General features: G+C 49.6%; 1 protein-coding gene across 2 annotated transcripts in view; it reads right to left on the reverse strand.

Moving 5' to 3' along the window:
- Positions 1-804: 804 nt before the first annotated feature.
- PRKCE (protein kinase C epsilon) overlaps positions 805-19,205 on the reverse strand; it is a 474,718-nt gene continuing 456,317 nt past the window's right edge. The window contains exons 15-16 of one of the 2 annotated variants that reach the window (XM_054567033.1): positions 19,148-19,177; positions 3,535-3,621 (exon numbers count right to left, since the gene is read on the reverse strand). In XM_054567033.1, coding sequence (XP_054423008.1) covers positions 19,163-19,177 — 15 coding nt within the window. In that variant the 3' untranslated portion in view covers positions 3,535-3,621; positions 19,148-19,162. Of the gene's footprint in view, positions 3,622-19,147; positions 19,178-19,205 lie in introns of both variants that reach the window. The other variant, XM_054567026.1, reaches the window with a different exon arrangement.

Raw genomic sequence — 19,205 nt, forward strand, 5'->3', positions numbered from 1 at the left:
AGAAACAAGGGTGCTGTGTGCTTTGCTTGCCCACATCCCGGCATGCCTGCCGAGACAGCCCAGCACCATGCCCAGTGCACTGAGGCCCGCGGTATCCACCCCTCTCATTGGCTGTCCCAGGAACACAGGGGCAAAGCGGGGGATGGCGGGGAGCGCAAGGGGAGTATGCAAATAAGATTATTAGCCTCCTTTGTGCATCTTCAAATAATGAGGGAAAAGCTGAAAGTATGTCCAAGTTTTCAAATTTTGGAATCTCTCATGTACAAAAGGTGAAAAGCATCATTAGTGCCACCTTGCCACTCACAGGAAGGTAGAAATGTTCACGGGGACTGAGAAATAAGATTTAACATTATTGTATTTATTAGGTTCTGAAACAATACACATTCACATCCTTTTGAATACAGTACATTTGGCACAATAATGTTTACAATGAAATAACACTAATGAATGGCAAGAGATTAAAATTACATCCAGAAAGAAAAAAAATGTACAAATAAAGCATCACAATACAAAAAACAAATCCCTAAAATTGAATACATTTTCTATTTAGCCAGAATTATTTTGCACATAATTTAAAAAGAGGTAATTTTTTAAGCCTTCTTTTTTATTTAAAGCAAGAACGCATTTTTTCACCTTTGGAGGAAAATGTGTTTCCACTTCACAAGGTTTCTCACTTCCATAATGAGAGAACACAGGAGGACAGCTACCCTTCATATATTGTTTTGGCTTTTTTTTCCCCCACACTCCTTTTTTTTTTCTTAAACAAACAAACAAACAAAAAAAAGACAGAGAGAGAGAAAGAGAGACCTGGAAAGATTAGAAAGGACCAGCAGAAATGTAACAGTGTGTCCACTTCCAAAATCTTGTGAAAACTAAAGTGAAACAATGAATACTCAAGGAACACACCAGCTTTTTTCTATAGACTACATGGGGCTTGAATCGGCCAGTGGGAGAACTTACCAGCTCCAGCCCCCAGGAGGAGGTGTCCCAGCAAGTGTGGAGCTTCGGGTACTGACAAGGGTGTCTCTGGGCCAGGCGACCTATTGACTGACTACCTGGAGCTGCCGGGTGGAATGCATTATTATTTGACCTTCCAGCCAAAACGCCAGTCGTCCTGCTGGAAGGGCCCCACCCCCGCCGACATGGGAACACCACCAAGCCCTTGGACAAAGCCATTTGGCATTGTAGTCAGAGCTTGCTTGGTTGTTCCGAGTTCATCCTGGTGAAGGAAGCAGAGAAAGAGAGAGCAGTAGTGATGCATGAGTATGATGGGCAGTCTTGTTATGCCTTCCTAAAAAATGAGATGATGCCACCGTGAAGATGTTTCTGTGCTTGTACTCAACTCCAGAAGATAGCCTCTCCCTAGTACGTCAAGTTACCGAAGATAAATTAAATTAATCTACTGTTCTTCATCACTTCACTGGTATGCCAAACACACAAATTGATATAGCATAATGTTTGAAATTATCATAAGAACAGATAATAATTACACCTGAGTTTTTAAAAAATAAAAACAAGAGAGAACTGAATGTCACCATTAGTAACAAAGGCTATGACCAGCCAGGTGCAAATATGGACACCAACTCCCTGTGAGCTCGAGCGAGTTACTATCCAAGCTTTGACACCACCATCAAAAAACATTCCTTTCCCTTCCCCATCTCTATCAGGGCATAATAGAGCACAGGAGAACTATATGTGAGATTTAATATAGCTTAATATATGTTTACATCTTTTAAAACAAACCAAAATGCAATAAACAATACAAAGGAGCCCCCCCTCCCGCAAAGAAATAAACACACCTTATCTCTCAATAACTTGAACCAATACACATACAGAGTATTGCACCTGGACATTATTAGAATTATTCTTTCATAGACTAAAGTTTTATAATATGCCTGAACATGCAGCAGTTGATACCTCTAAATTCAATGAATTAATTCCACAGGCCTTGCAGCAAACACTATATACAAAAATCTCAAATGTACAAAAGGCAAAAAGCTTCATTAGTGCCACTTTGCCACTCACAAGGAGATATATTTAGGGACAGCTGGGAAATCCACGTGCAACGGTTGGAATGGATTCCATTCCCTGCTGAATCAGTTCAGGAAAATAGATAATCCAATGACCTCCGGGAAACATTTACACAAAGCCACAGAGAACCCTTGGGAATCAAAGAATGTAACACTGTCAGCGTATCTACAGGAGGTAACATCGCATCTGTGAAATAGTGTCCACATGAGTTGCTTTTACACGCCACACAGAAACAAGCCTCTGAGCCTGTCTTGCCACACTGTCGGTTTTCAAGCAAGGTGCTTTTCAGTCTCTTGACACCCTCTGCAGAACCCACGTTTAACCTCATTCTGCTTGTTCCAAAGGCAGATATTTCATATTCCACTTTACATGTTTAATGTTTAAAAACCACAACACAGTAGTACTACCATTTTGTAGAAGTGCGCAAAAATAACACACTGCTGCAGAAAATAAATAGAGTTTTTACTGGGAACTTAGGACAAAACTGGAAAGAGAATTTGGGAGCCGAGTTGTGCTGGTGCCCCAGGGTCTTGGCCATCAGTGCGGAGACCTTTGTGTTCAGCCAGACTTTAATAGTGAGGATAACTACTTGTATCCTTTCCTTTCAATTCGTCCAGCCCCTACATGCCGCTAACGCATTAGGAGCATAACTCATGGACAATTGGTTTCTTGTTGCATATTAGCCCTTTAATATCGATCTGTATTAATAATAGAATTTATATCTCTTGGCCAATTAGCAAATTTGAGGATATATTTTTCAAATGTTAATAGAGTCCAAAGTCAAATTTCTTTTTCTACAAGGAGTGATTTCTTCCACGAGATACATGCTTCCACAACTTTGGCATGCTCCAAGCCAAACCCAGAGCAAGCAAGAATTAGCCATTCCAGACAAACCAACACAGGCAGCCAACCTGTGCATCTCCCAGTCTCTGTCCTTCATAGGCACGCCTCGAGGGTGCCCACCCTCATGCTGAAGAAGCACGGTCTCTTCTGGACAGAAGGGCAGAGGGACGTCAGGTGAACGGATTGGACGGACGAGAAGCACGAGTCGTTGAAACTCTATGTCCAATAGCAGAGACTGAGTCTTCCTGTTTGCTTTTTAAATTTTCCTTCGCAGTCAAAGAACTGAAGTTGCTTCACTGCCAGGAGCCCCCGAGAAGTGGAAACAGGCTTGCCCAGACCAAACCCAGCAACGTGTCCAGCCAGCTGCTGACCCGACCCGATTCTGCTCCAGTGGTGAGTCAAGAACCAAGAGTGCTTTCTGGTCACCAGGCGGAAGGAAGGAGGAGCTGGCCTGGGGTAAGGGAATGCAATAAATAGAGTGGACAGGGATTGGGGCTCCGGGGAGGAAAAGTAGTTCAAGACCCTCTGAGCCTCTGGAAAACAGCAACCTTCTCAGGATCCCTTCTTGCAGCATCACCAAACTCCACCTGGAGGGACCTCTCAGGGCATCAGGTCTTCCCCAAAGTAGGAGAAGCCTTTGAATTCCTCCTGGTTGATCTGCTTCACAATTGCCTCATCCACAAGCGTGAGCACTGGCTCTTCCCGGGTAAAGTCTTGGTCAAAGTTATTGACGTCTCTTTTGGTTTTCTGTGAGAAGAAAAGAGAAAGCACTGACTCCAGGCTGACCTCGCTCCCCAGGGCCCCCCACAGGGAGTGAGCATCACGCTGCCCAGCCTCTCGCCAAAGCAGGCCGCTAGCTACTGAGAGCAGACATAGAGCTGTTCCAATGAGGTCATGACGGATGGCCCCAGGATGAGGAGGTGGCAGAGGACTTGGAGAGGAAAAAATGAGTTCAGGTGAGAAGGAAGAAGGGGTGAGAGGGTATGATGGAAAAGCAGGGAAGTGGGATTCCCACAGACTGTGTGTGCATGTGTGTGCTTGTGCGTTGTGTATGTGTGTTTGGGAGAGTGGGGTGCATAGCTCCCATCTCACACTCTCCCTTCCAGCGTCTACCCTGACGCTCTGGCTCCATCCAATCTCCTTGTGACCCTGGGAATAAACCCACATCCCCCCTTCGACAAAGTCTCCAGTGCCCTTTCTCCCCCCACAGGTAGACCCCATAACCTTGCTGTGTCTGCTCCATATGACGCCCTCCCTACGGTAGGCACATGGGGAGATGGTGGGAATGTTTTCTGGGAAACCTGCCTTGATCTCTATCTGCTCTCACCATGAACCTGATTTTGTGCTCCCACATTATTTCTATCATGACACTCAACGCTCTAGTTTGCAATGAATTGTTTATGCTTTTCTCTCGACCAAGACCTTGTCTTATTCAGCCTTGGGTTCCCAGGTATGAATGTGTACTGAATAACTGAACGTGCAGATAAACCCACCCCTGACTGCCCAGTTCAGAAGGACCTATCCCCAGTTGGAGGTTCAAGTTCCCAAAGTAGGGCTTGTGGCAATCAAATACATCCTGGTTTGGGGGGGAAATCGGGAAGTGTAAGCCCAGTAGGGGCTTACAGTTGAGTTGGGAGATAGTATTCCTGTCTGGAATAGCCTGCAATTAGAAAAACTTGCACGGAGAAATGGGAGCTTGGCTGAGACTTGAAGACTGAGTTACAATCATGTTGGTAGAGATGGGAGAAAGGCACCTTGTTAGGAAGAAACATGGGCTAAAGGCCCATTGGACCTTTACATGGGACAGGAACACGAAAGATGTATACACCGGACAATGGGTCGCCGCGCTGCCTGGGGCAGAGTCCAGCGTGAGGACGGCAGGAGGTCAGAATGGAGTCCGACTGCAGAGGCCTTCAATGCTAGGTCCTCTGTCCCCCACAGTACACAGCACGGTGCTGAGAAGATTGAGAGGCCCCTGGCAAGAGTTTTTTAGACAGAGATTAACTGGTATTACCCAGGATTAGTGACCCAGATGATGGGATAAATCTTGTGGAAAGATTAGCATTATTATTTGCCTGAGGAATAATATTAATAGATGCTATGTTCTGTGGAAGCCAGTGATCTCAAAGATGTTAATAAGTAGTCTATGAAAAAAGCGGTTTTGAGATAAAGCTTTATGTAGCACCCTTCTCTCGGATATTTGCCATGCACCTCGACAAATTAAAGGCTCTGAGAGGTCCGAGAGTCAAGAAACCCAAGCTCACGTTTTCAGGCCAGCTTTCCCCACACTTGGCATACTTTTGTTTTCCTGAATAGTTTATTAATATTTCTCCCTGAAGCAGAGCTCTGCAGAACCAGGTTTGGGAAATTCACCCTTTACAAAGCAGCTTCACATTCATTTGCTCATTTGATCCTTGGAACAGGTTATTATTGTCCCGATGGCACAGATGAGGACCCTATAGTTCACAGAGGTTTGGTGAACTACGGAGTCACCCAAATAGTTAAGGACAGAGTTGCCCAACTAGTTAAGGGCAGAGCTTGATTCAAATCCAGGTCCCAGCAGGATGCCTCCCGTGGTACAGAATGTCTGGAAAGTGGGACACTGGAGAAATGGGGAGACACAGGAAGGGTCAAATTCAATCAGACGTTTAGGTAAAGCCACCAAGCTACAATAGAGCCAGGAAGGCTTGCCAGCAGACCGGCAGAGTGGCACAGGGCTGTGGGTTGAGGAGAGAGGGCATGATGTGGACTGGGTGAGCTCAGTGGGGGAGTCTGTTTTCAAACTGTCCTAGACGGAAGTCAGAATCAGATGGACCGCATGGAGCAGGGATGAGAGAATCTTCCCAAACCCATCAGTGCCAGTTGGCATCTTCTCCCTGGACTTGAGCTGCATAGAAGGTAGGTCTCAGAGACCTTGGATGGGAGAAAGGAGGGAGACACAGAAAATGTGAGGGATGGAAATAGAGCCTGAAGCTGAAGAAAGTACGTGTTGCCCTTGAACTGGGAAAGCCTCGTGCTTCGTCATCTCTAGCAGGAGGGCTATCTGTTTTCCATCTCCAGTGTGTACAGAGCATGAGGAAAATGGGGGACCTGCATGGAGACTGACTTCAAAGAAGAACATCAAAGCCCGTCCCCACAGTGACGCATGTCAGTCATGGGAAGGCTGGTGCCTGGGGAAAGATGAGCTGGAGCCTCTCCTGTAGATCTCTATCAGAGGAGGGACCGGTGCGCTTTGACTGAGGAGGGCTTACAGAGTATGCACCTATGAAGGTGGGTTAAGTGAGTCCAGAAGGGGGGTGGGATGGGGAGAAGGTGGCGGTGACTTGGGAAGCAGTAGGGGTCATCCCGGAAGGTGACCATGGGGCATCCTCAATGGGGGCAGGAGGGCAAACGGGGCCGACAGGTCAGAGGGGCAGGAGTTGATGAAGAAGAGGGGCCATGGGACAGGGCAGGAGGAAAACTCAACACAACATCACCAAGGGTGGACCCTGCCCAGGTCTCCTGTGCTTTCAGGGGCAGGACCACCTCTCTGCTGGTTCCCTCCCACTGGTCAGTGGCGGGGGGCAGTGATGTGTGCATGGAGAACCTCAGGGGACCTGCCAGCGCTCTGGCATTGGCGTTCCATGATTATCTGCTGTGTGTGCTTCACCTTTCAGCCACTTGTGTCTATTAGTCATGGAAACTGGTTTTGTTTCCTGAGCATTGGCGACAGACCTAGATCCCACATTATGTGTGAGCTTCACCACTCCCTGATTGTGTACTGGGAATCAGACTCAGGCAACCCAGGGAGGAATGTCCTTTTCTGAGGACCTCTAGCTCCCTGGCGGGCTGGCTTGGGGAGCCATCTAGCTCAGCTCTGGGATTTCCAGGCATCTCAGACCTTCTGTGGTATGTGAGTGAGTGTACCATTCCTTAAGAACTCTGCCGGAAAACATACTTGGCTCACCCACCTGCTTCTGCGACCGGGCCCAGGCCCTGTTTTCCCTGGACATTTTAGGCACATGTCAGTTACTCATTTCCAATTCAAGTAGCCAGCGTCCCTACTGTGTGTGATTCTTGATAATTAACGGTGGAGACCTGGGAAGTTTTCCAAAGCAATTATCTCTGGGAAACATCACTGCTGTTAATAGCAAGTATGCAGCATAGCATCCTCACATTGGATGAGGACTGGGGATTATAGCCTTCACTCACTGATTTTATTCTTTGAAAAGCTACTGCCTCCATCAGAGGCTTAAGACTGGACTCCGAGGTTCCAATGGGCAAACTCCCAGGGACACTTCCTGTTCACCTAGCTCTCCAGTTACCTCAGATGCCTCCCCTAATGTCTAAGGCAGACTCTTAGCCCACACTGCACAGCCTGAGAGGTGACGCTGGGACACGTGGAACAACCCTAACTCTCCAAACCCTATCTCCTCCTTGAAGCCCTCTCCCATCCCTTGGCCCACACAGAGGGGGCACTGCACAGGGGAGGCAAAAGGGCACTGGCTGACCTCTCCGTACTATCCCTTCCTGGTTATGTGACCCTGTGAAGTCACTCTTTGAGCCTTGGTTTTTTTCATCTGTACAAGGCAGGTGGCAACAGATGCCTAAGTGAGGGCTAAATGAGACACCAGACATTAGGTGCCTCAGTGCCGCCAATCCATGATAGGCACCCAATAAATGTGAGTTCCTACTTTGCTTCTGAGTCGTAGCACTTGTGTGCCATAGGCACGCACCACGCACAGCTCGGCTGGGTTGCCTAGCAGTCTGGGCGCTCGGCCCGGCAAGGTCACAAGCTTCTTGGAGATGCAGACTAAGCCTTACACTTCTGTGCATGCCTCCAAATCCTGAGCTAGGGCTGAGTGGGGGTCTGCCTAAACATTGAATGCTTCCTCCAGGGACTGAGTTCTTTGGGAAAAGCCCCAGGTTCTCATACACACTCACTTCTAAGACCCTTCAGCATCTCGTCCCTTCCTGCCTGCCCAGCTTCATCTTCCATAAAGTTCCCTGGACTCGCTGGCTCGCTCCTGCCTCCAAGCCTTGACCCAGCCAGTCCTCTGCCTGAGCACCAGCTCCCCTCCTTGTCACTGAGCCGACTTTGCTCACCTTTCCTATCTCAGCGGAGAGGCCCTTCCTTGTCCCTGCAGGCCTCTTATGAATGTCAATGATGGCTCCTAACCCTTAACACGGCACTCGGCACACTGGGTTCCCTCCTCTTCTCAACTAGTCTGTGAGCAACTTCGGGGCAGGGACCAGGCTGAACTCACCCTTTCATCCCCAGGCTAGCGCAATGCCTGGCACATAGTAAGTGCTCAGTAAATGTCTACTAAAAATATGAACCAATGCATCTCTCTTGCTGCTACTTCATCTAGAGCCAGAAAAGTGATCTCGGTTCCGAAGCAGTGGCAGCTGACCTGCCAGAGGGGTTTTCCATTTGTGGAAGAATGGGTGGAGTGAGGAGAAGGCTGCAGTCTGATTCACGAGGGCCTGCAGCGGGGAAGCCCAGACCCCTGCGGCCTCACAGGGCCTAGAGGAGCAGGCCTGGCTGGCGGGGTTCCCTCTCCTGGCAGCGGTCACCCTGGGCGCTCGGGCTCTCCGACTGCCATACAAGATAGAACGGGTTCGACCAGGGTTTGGGAAAACTGTATCAGGACAGATGAGTGAAGGGGAGTTGAGTGACCTGGTAGGTATGTCCCTAATCCTCGTGGTTGGGTTAAGGGAAAACTGGCATTCCTAATCCCTTTGGCACCTCTTCAGACATGAGGTCTTGGCTTTGAAGAGTCTAGAGGTGACCTTGGTGAAAGGGCACATTGCCGGTGCCTGCAGTTGGGGAGTGAGGTAGAAATTGTGGGAACCAATTAATAGTCACTCCAGCTCCTTCTGAGAAACTGCACCTGAGAAGCAAAGCCACCGAGCTCATCTTATAAATCACTCTGTGACCTCCAGGCACTAGGGGCTCAGCCGGGTGTGGTCATGCTTGCAGCCCAGCGTGGACATGGCTGATGCTCGCTCCCTCTGTGGCCAGTGCTGAAGGCACAGACATGAGCTTTCAGAGGCACCAGCAATGCCTGCTTCTGCTTCGTTGGTCATGGGGAGGTCAACAGGTGACTCTGTTCTGAAGCACCAAGAAAACTTTGATCCTACAGATGAGGGCACAGAGCTGGCTTTCATGCGGCTGCCTTGTGGGTCCTGCCCACCTCTTCACCTCGGCCTGGCATGACAACAAGCACATAGGCAGAGTGACCCCAAGCCACGGGTTCCCTACTCAGAACTGTGACCAGCGCCGGGGAGACATGCTGTCTCCACATGGTCTCCAAAATGCTAGCTTTCCTTGAGGCCTCATGTCAGGTTCCAACTCCCTCTTAAGTCTCTCCTGACACCAGCTTTGCCTCCATCTCATCTTCTTTCTGGTCCCCCTGGCACTTCCGTGGTCATGTATTTGGTCCCTTCTTCTAGTATTTTATGTGTCCTGACATTCTTTCACACAAGAGACACTTGACATACATTTCCTCAAAATAATTTTATTCACTGTAACAGTCAAACCCAAAATTACTCCTTGCTTTGAAATGTCAATAGTCTTATCTAAGCTTACATTTCATTTTTAAAATATTCTAAAAGAAAAGGCAAGAATTTCAACAATCAGAGTGCTTATGCAACATGAGTTAACTAATAGCTGACTGCGTAGTGTCTTGACTGGCTGGAATGTTGGGTTGGAACAGCATTTCAAGTTAACTCTCATTTACCTAGAAATTTCTCTAAACATAATCCTCCACACTCCACTCCTTTTTAATTTTGTTAACCAGGAACTGGGCATACGTTGGACTTTCTTTATAGAAGACATGGCAAAACATATAGAGCTTATCTGGTCCTAGGCACCCATGCGACCTTTCACAGCACCTGTCTTGCTCCGTTCTATCTGTGGTTCCCTACTGTTTTCCATGCATTGCCTTCTTAGAATATGGCGGCCAGGGCTGGCTAATCCATTCTCAACTCTGGTTTGAGCAACGCTACATTCTGTGGCATGACCCTCTACTTGGTGGAAATCCTCAAATTAAACTGATATCTAAGATAGCATCAGAGTTTTATCATTTCTTAAGTAGCTGTGATATATCACAGTTTTATTAATCTAATTTAATCCTGTTATAGGTTGAACTGCATCCCCCAAATAAATATGTTGAAATCCTAATTCCCAGTACCGCAGAATGTAACCTTATTTGGAAATAAACCTTTGCAGATGTAATCAAATTAAGATGAAGCCACGAGCGTGGGCCCTAATCCAGCATGACCAGTGTCCTTATACGAAGGGGAAGTTTGAACAGAGGCGGTCATGACCAGACGGAAGGCCATGTGACAGCCATAGACACAGTGACGCCGTCACAGCCAAGGAACATCTGGGGCTGCCAGGAGCTAAAAGGAGAAAAAGGAGTCTCCCCCTGCAGGTGTTAGAGGGTGCGTGACCCAGCTGACACCTTGAGCTGGGGCATCTGGCCTCCCTGGTGAGAGACAATACATTTCTGTTATTCTGATCCCCTTAGTTGGTGGCACTTTGTTGTGGCAGCCTTAGGAAACTAATTCATACCCCTGATTTTCTGAAACTGACTTTTTAAATCCAGGTGTAATCCTTTATATTTGACAGTGATTTCTTCTTATTTTGGTATTTATTTCTAGCCTGTCAAGATCACCATAAATAATGCTTCTACAATTTCCCTGAGTCTCAGTTTATTTACGCAAAAGTGGGATAGTAAATATACCTGTATTGCTGAGGGTTAGACAAGAGCCTCTAAGCACAGCTCACTTGAATTCTAAAGTACGATGCAAATGTTATTACAATCCTGTCATTCTCTTATCTGCCATATCCTTTAGCTTCTGATCATCCTGAAATTTGATTGGCATTCCTCCCATCTCTCTATGAAGAGGCACATAGTCTGTAGGGCAGGGTTAGGCTCAGAACCCCCCACGGAACCCTCCGCATGCAGCCCTCTCACCCTGTCCCACCAGCGCCCTTGCGGAGTGCGGGTGTAACACCCATTGCGAGTCGACCAGCTGTGGTCACTTCTCCATCTCGTTCAGGAGGATGACCTCAGTGACCCACGTTAGGTCTCCTGACTTTTAAACGCAGCCTGGCTGAATGAGCTGCGCAATTCTCCAGTCTGTCACCTCTATTCTATTTAGTAAAGCCGATTCCACCTCTGAGGGAAGGAGAAAATCAAGACCCGTTTGCTTTTTAAGCACAAATGATTGGTGTCATGGCATTTAAAAATGGGAAGTCACACTTGATTCTTGGCTATTCCCTGGCCCAAAGGAGAGAGTCGTGGCAGCGGGGTGGCCCTTCGCTGGCATGCAGAGAGGAAGAGCCTCCAAGCCTCCGGCGGTGGCTTGGATGCCCCAACCCTGCAATCCGGTCTGCTGCCTCTTGCCCAAACCACTTCACAGGGAAGCCCGCTTCACTCCTGAGGCAGTCAACATGCAGAAATATATTTTAAAAATGGACCAAGTCCCTTAGACCACCAGGCATTCTGAAGAGACAACCGTAGCTGCATTCCGTCAGATCAGCTGTTTGATGGACTTCAACTATTTCTACTTTCTCCTCATCCCCTCTTTATTGCTGAGCTATAAAAAAAATACATTTCTACAAATTCTATTTGAACAGTTACTTTGGATACTCTTACTAGCTAACACGCACTTCCTCCCTCACACTGTAGCAAACACTCCAGGGATCAAAGGAGTTCAGCTGCTAGAAGGAGTCCTGTGAATCAGCTGTCCTTAGGGGTTTATGGACCCCGCCCTCTGGACCTGCATTATAGCAGAGGGCGGGATCCCTGTTAGAAAGACGTTTTACCAAACTTCAAGCACTGGTCAGGATACTTTTTAAACAAAACTTCAGGGCAAATGCCCAAAAGCTGTTTGGAAGGCAGTTCCAGTTTAGAAACCTACAGAGCTTGAAAGGAGACCCCAAGGCTCAGCTCTCTGGACCCGCTGCTCCTTATCTGTCCTTGGCAAAGGGGTAGTTGCTTCTACCTCTAACTTCCATGGCTCAATCATTTCAAGTAAAAGTAAAGTTTGTTAAGCAAGCCTTCTTAACCCGGCTTCCGGCTCCTAAAGCAGAGGCAGCATATTTTCTGTGAGGGCCAGATAAGTCAATATTTTGGGTTCTGCGGGCCACAGGCTCTCTGTCACAGAGACCCCGCTCTGCCGTGTGGCCCAAAAGCGGCCGCAGTCAGAAATGAGTGAGCGTGGCTATGTCCCAACAGAACGTCCCTGATGGACCCTGACACTTGAACTTGCTATAATGGTCAGGTATCACTAAAGGGTCTCTTCTACCATTTAAGAAAAATACAAAAACCATTCTTAGTTCAAGTGCAGCACAAAAAAAAGGCAGTGGCTGGGCCGGGCCCGAAGGCCGGAGTTTGCCGGGCCCGAAGGCCGGAATTTGCCAGCCCCTGCCCTAGATAATGGGCCTCGGGCTTCCTGGAGCCTCGTAAAATACAGCCCAGTGTGTAGTGTGTCTGGGTGAATTTGGATTTTCCTGGAGAGAGTTCGCTGTATCAGATTCTCAAAGCGCTGGGGTGGAGGGGTGACTTCACTGCTAAGTTAAGAACCACAGATTTAAAAGTTTCCTGTCCAACAAAGCCTGAATTCCTCAGTGCTCCAGTGGCTCTCTCAGAGGGACCCACACAAAGGCCACAGTCCCGAGAGGCATTCTCAGGACCTGAGATGCCCCCGCTTGCTGAAATCCCTCTGACCACGCGGCAGGGAGGAGGCAGCCCAGGCCATTCCCTCCGGCCAACCTTTACTTGATCAAGCAGGAAGGCTGAGGTGTCCCCCTGGAAATGGCTGGGTAAAGTCACCCAGATGCAGGCTGTGTACGGAAGGCTCTGTCCAGAGGGGAATGTAAGACCAGCTGAAGCCATTTATCTCAAAGTGTTAGCTCCACAGACATGGTATTTCTCCATTCCTCTCAGGGAAGGAGGCATTTCTGGGTATTTCTGAAGGACAGTGCTTATAATACCTGCTTCCTCAGACCCTCCCAGGCCTGCCCAGGTCCACCCGCACCTGTGGCTGTGACTATTTGACTCTGAAATTTGGTAACAAAAGTATAAAGCATACATTCCAGCCAAGAGTCATTTTGGGTCTCCCGGTTCTGGATGAGCCCTCATCACCTGTAGAGTGAGCCTCTGGCCCCCAATGACATTCAGAGTGGAATTTAGAAATGGCCTAGAGAGGTGTCTAAGTGCCCCATGAATCTTGGCTCGCTAGTAAGGCAGGTAGCGTCTCGGGGCAAGTCACACCTGCTGCATGCTCCGTTGCCGGTGCTGTCCAGGTCACAGCCAGGCCTCGCCAGCTCCCGGTTCATTAAATGGGCCCTCTGGTCCCCAGAGGATGGCAGAGAGCAATAGCTTTCCTCACGCAGGTGAGCTGCCAACCTCCGAGACCAGAAACGAGAGCAAAGGAGGTTCCATTTCCCCCTCAAAGGCAGGAAAGGGGCCCTGAGTCCATTCCTGAAGCTGCTAACGAGAAGGGTCCCAAGCTGCCATGAGGGAAAGGAATGCCCCTTGCTGGGGACCGATCCCCCATCCAGGCCGGTCCCCCTCGGGCACCTCGATCGCCCTAGGCCTCTCCGTCCTGGCACCCTTGGTAACTGGAACTGAATAAGGACTCGCTCAACAACTGTTCTGTCCACCAGGCCAGAAGCTCGTTCTGCCTGGGTGTCTGTTTTGTATTTCTTGCGCCAGCACACAGCTTGGCGCGGCCTCAGTTTCTTCATGTGGAAAATGTAATAAAGCTCACAGATGGAGACTTTTCCTAAGTGCTTTACCTGCCTGACTCATTTAACCTCGCACGCTGCCCTACTTGGAGGCCACGGCCCCACTGCTAAGGTTAGTAAACAGCCTGCCTAAGGTGTACGCCAGCCGGAGGCAAGCCAGGGATGAATTCAGCTTGTTCTGACCCTGAGGCCCTTGTCCCCGGCATGTGCCATCCCGCCTCCTGCCACGAGGCGTCCATGCATTCATGCGTGCAGAGGGCTGAATGGCCTCTGCCAGTAGTGTTGTTGCTGAGTTACAAAGACGTAAGCAAACAAGCAGCTGCATGCTGCCCTGTACCCCTCACCGTGCATGAGGCCACCATCCCCATGACACCTTTAGGGGTCATTTCTCTGACATCAGGGTAAAGAAAGGCATTACCTTCAACATTTTTCATTACAGGCAACAGTAAGAAATACATTTTATATATGACCTAATACACAGCACCTCATTGTACAAACCCAATGAAAGATTTAGCAAGCTATGTACTACCTTTACTATATGTGATGTATTCTGTGTTCCATTCTAAAGTCTACCCCACCCCATCCCATCCCACCCCACCCCACCCCACCCTTCATTAAGAGATCTTCTGCACCTGGCCCACTAAATTGACTTTACAACCCACTGTTGGGTAGACTCCAAAGTAGGGTTAAGGGGCACCCAGTAGTAGTGCCTGGAACTGGGGAAAAAAAAAAAAGTCAAAACCACAGTGTGGACATCGAGGATAAGAAGTCTGAGGAGGAGACAGCGCGCTGCCTGCCTGCTGTGGCTTGCCGGAGGCCTGGGCTCCCAAGCCAGGCTGTGCAGCGCGCTGGCCCCACGCGGCGGACATGCTGCGGCAGGGCCCGGGCCCGGGCGCGGCTGCACGAGGCCGCTCTCCCGCTGAGAGTGGGGGGGCACCTGGTGGCAGCCCTGGCCCCACTCTGCTTCTAACCATGGGGCCCTTTCTCATTTATCGCCTACTCTTCAAAGCAGTGTCATTACTGACAGCTGCTGGGTTTAGCTTTCCAGGGACAATTGTTGGTAGGCAAAGAAAAAACTTTCCAACTTGGTTCTGGCGAAAGCCCCGTTGTTCCACTCACCAATCTAGTCCCTCCTTATTTATGAAAATGTTCTAGATAGAGATCTTTTCTTTTGGCCCAGGATTCATTATTGCTCTGCCTGCTGGCTTTGAAAGAGGAACTGTAAGCACTTGAATATATATGCTCTCAAGTCAAGATGAGGTTGCCCCCACCATTCAACAACTGCAGGTTTCCTAGTACAGGGTCTGATCGTCCCCAAATTCCCAGGGATATACTAGAATAGGCCTGGGGCCATACAAGGGGAGAAGAGAATTTAGAGATGGAGCTAAGAGAGAAACATTCTTTGGAAAAACACTGTAGATCTACACAATTCATTCATTCCACAAATAGAGACTGAACCCCTACTATGTGCCAGGAGCTGTTGCTGAAGATGCAACTCTGAATACAACAGATGAAAAGCCCTCTGTCCACCGATTAACGAGGTCTTGCTAATCGATGTGGGTGATGGACACATGGGGAATCTCTCTGACTTTGGTACATATTTGAAACTTTCCATAATGAAAAGTTAAAAATATAATCCTCAAACCTCAAACACATGGTGCTGAATGAAAGAAGCCAGACACGAAAGAGTGCATACTGCATGGTTCCACGTGTAGGAAACTAGGAAAGATGAGTCTACGGCAGTGACAGAAAGCAGATGAGGGACCGCCTGAGGCAAAGCGTGCCTGGGAACTGTTTGGGGGCCAGAGACATCCTATTTATTCACTGCGCTCGTGGTTCCAGGGGTGTAGCCATTTGTCAAAGCGCACCAAAATGTACACCTGAAACAAGTACATTTTATTCTAGGTAACTCACTTTATTACAATAATGTTGATCTTAAAAATCCTCAAATCCCTGTCCTCACAGAGCACAGGGTTTAAATGGAGTGGCTGTGGCTGGAAGATGTCTTAGGGATTGTGTAAGGTCTCATTCCACAGGAAGGGAGCGGAGAAGCGCAGCGACTTGCTCAGCCTCACACACGCTAACAGCAGGGACGAGCCCCCAGCTCCGTCCAACACTTTCCTCGTAACTCACTGCCTGTCATGCAGGCGGGGGGCTAAATCCTGTAATCCCACGTTCTTGGGTGACTATTCTGAAGCATTAGGTGGAACACCCCTATCCCAGGTCCCTGGGCACGTGTGGCCTAAGTCTGCCAGGGCTTTCCAGGAAGACCTCCTGTTATTTTTAAATGCTAGCTAAGAGAACAACAGCCGTGGGGAGGAGGGGGGAGTACACCTGATGCCCCGAGTCAAGGTCTGCTTTACTTTGTAAGTCATCCCAGCTAATAAGCCTACTCTGGCTTATCTTCTCATCTCTCTACTTAAGGCAAGAAACATATTTCACTGTCCTGGCCCTTCTCTCCCCTCCTCCACACCTAGCTGGGCTCACAAACCTGAAATACTCCATTCACATCCAGACTTTGCGCTCCAAGGAGACTCCTTTGAGGTTGGAGTAGATCCCAGAGAAGATCAGCCAGAGTAACATGGGGGGTTGGTGGCTGCAGGCCCGTGGGCCAGGTCTTCTCACTTTGAAGAGACCGAGACTGCTGTGGAACCTCAATGAACCTTCACAAACCTATTGTGTGTTTGTCAAATCCCAGAATTCCAAAATAACATCAGAGTGTCAAGTCTGGGCCAGATCTAATTGTTACCATCCGCTACCCCAGCACACACAAGGGGGGCGGAGAAACAGGGCACCGAGCCCCACATATGCAAAACTGGGTTTCTAAGAGCTTCTTTCCTCCATGACAGATGTGGCCCTGAAGGACCAAGTCCCTGGACTTGGAGGTTGGTGTGGGCAGGGGAACCCAATCAGCTTGCAAAATGTCCCTTGGTGCCTGCAGCCTTCAAAAGCAAATTCTGGCTTCAGGGCGAGAGGACCGAACCCCTCCATGGGGAAGGACTGCTATCCTTTCTGCTTTTACTTTGATGCTCTTTACTCACCCTCTGACCACTGCCCCTCCACTCCTGGCTGCTGGACCACCCTCTGGCCTTCTCTGCAGAAGTGGGCAGGAGGGCGCTGTGCAAATGGCCCCGCCTGGACAGGATCTTCCTCCACAGGACCGCAGGTAGGAAGGGGCTCCCATGATACACAGAGGCCCTGCCTCCCAGCCTGTCTGGGGAGGCCTCTTCTTCATGCCATCTCTTCCGCTCTGTCCCCTACCAAACCTCGAGACTCCTCTCCCAAAGTCAAGTCCTGGGTTTTACCCTATAGCCTAGTATTCCTATTTGAGCATCTCATTCTGCCACCCAAACTCCTCACGGTGGTGATATGAAGGTGACCGTAGGGGATTCTTCTCTTCCTATGTCAATCTTTCCCTCTGGGGCCTCAGAGAGATCACAAAGTACATGCTCAATAAATACCCATCAAAAAGAGCTGATCTGAGCCCTGCCTTTCTGTTCTCTAAACCTTTGCCCAGGTGGTCTTCTCTTCCTAACCCTTCCTGGCTTTCTCTGCCAAGACCCAGCTATTCCAGGAAACCTTTCCTGACCGCTCCTGCTCTTCCTTCCATCAGCCCCAGCCCAGGGGATCCCATGTACCCCAGACAGATGTCACCTCAAGTGGCAGTGGAACAGGGAAGAGATTAAACTCAAGACACTAGTTTGATGAAGGCAAATCCCAACCTAACAACCACAAAGTCTTAAGTGAAACCTTTGGGGCTTATAGAAATGCCCAGCCCAGGGTTCAGTCTTACCACCATGCCCCTCCGCATGGTGCGGGGAGAGGAGAACTGAAATGCAGGAGGCTCCTCACCCCGGGCTGCGGGAGGCTCCTGCTATAAGAATGCTCAGGTGGAGAAATCTCTGTCAAAACGGCCCACTTGAGGCCGCAGAGCTTAGAGATACTTGGGAAGCTGCCGTGCTGGCATGGCGCCTCGGCAACAGTGGCCACCATTTCTGGGTGGGGCACCGAGGGGTGGCGAGAGCCGGAGCCACACTCAGCAGAAACACTGCTGAGAACAAAGGTGGAGAAAGGAAAGCTGGTGAGCAAGTTCACAGAATCATGGGGGGCCAGATCGTGTGAGAAAGTGGGTTCAAGGTTGCAAAAAGGTAGGGGATTCTGGGGATTCTGGCATCTGGGGTGAGTCATACACAGTCTTGCATCACCTCCCTTCTCCCAACAATCTCTCAACTCAGAATTAAGCCCCAGAAGGCTCTCCGGCAGAGTCTAAATTGTGTTTTGTTTTGTTTTGCCAGTCTTAAGATGCCTTTCTGTCCTGGGATGACTTCTTCCCTAACCGCATGGTGTCATCCGTCATCTGCACTCCTGGCCCCTCTGGCCCCTTGGAAAAGGTATAATATTCAGTCCAGCCTCCCTAAGCGTAGACCCCCCCGTCTCCATCACTATCAGCATCACACCTACCCCAGTGCTCACTGTACATTGCGGACTGTCCCGATCAGTTCACACAATCCAGGGCGGTAGACTCTACTGTTCCCACTCTAAGGATCAGCAGACTGAGGCTCAGAGAGGTGAGATGCCTTTCCCAAGATCCTACAGGCCAAACTGGAATCTGGCTGCCTCTGGTTCTACAGCCCAGCCTCCAAACCTCACATCACCTCCTGCAATCCTTAAGGCTTGATTCTGGGAGTCTTGGGATGAGAGGAAAGGGGCTTTAACAGGCTGGGGTTGGGGCTGGTGAAAGGAGAGAGAGGGAATAATACAGTGAGCAAAGCATCTTGGGCTTGTTTGCTAATCCTGTTCATGATTCTGTGAGCGGGTATTCTCATCCCCATTTTAAAGGGAAGGAGGGTGGGAGATCCAAGGAGGCCAGATGTCTGGGCTAAAGTGAATTTGCAGGTTCACACGGCTCTGCTGTGACGGCAATTTTATTTAACCCCGGTCTCCCTGAGGTCGAAGCCAGCACCGTGTCCACTGCACCATACTGCCACCTGGGCCAACTACCAAAACTAGGTTCCTGGACTTCTCCCACACCCTCCAGGCCTGAGCCAGAGTCCTCGCTCTTTCAGGGACCTTGCAGCCTCTTGCAGGCTGAAGGCTCTCACTGCGGCAAGGACAGTTTGGGGGGACACCCTAACTGACAGGCTGCTGGAGCCACCTGTGCCCTGCTTCTGCTCTGCCAGGTGGACCATGAGGACAGTGTCTAATGATCACCTGGGCTCTGTCTCTGCGGCCCATGCCATCAGATGGTCCCTCGGCCGGCGGGCTGACTGCAGGGGAAGGGGCTGCCTGCTCGGCGGGGCTCCTCCTCAGGCCACTAGTTGGTGAGGGTGTGAGGGCTCAAGCCCACTTCCCAGAGTCCTCCCCGCACAGCCCAGTCATGCAGGAGCATGCAGGAAGGCCTCCCTGGGCGTCCCACCATGCAGTGTGGATGGCTGGATGGAAACGCATCATGATGTTGGAAGGGGCCTCCACATCACCGGGCCTGAGGGCTCACCTACCTGGAGAGACTCCCCTCTCTGGAGGCCTTACCTTAAAGAGGGACATTCACACAGAAGCAAACTTGAAAAGAGAGAACACGTACACAAAG

This window comes from Pteronotus mesoamericanus, unplaced genomic scaffold (genome assembly GCF_021234165.1).
Source record: "Pteronotus mesoamericanus isolate MK-2021 breed Mesoamerican mustached bat unplaced genomic scaffold, CSHL_Meso_final contig_101, whole genome shotgun sequence".
NCBI lineage: Eukaryota > Metazoa > Chordata > Mammalia > Chiroptera > Mormoopidae > Pteronotus > Pteronotus mesoamericanus.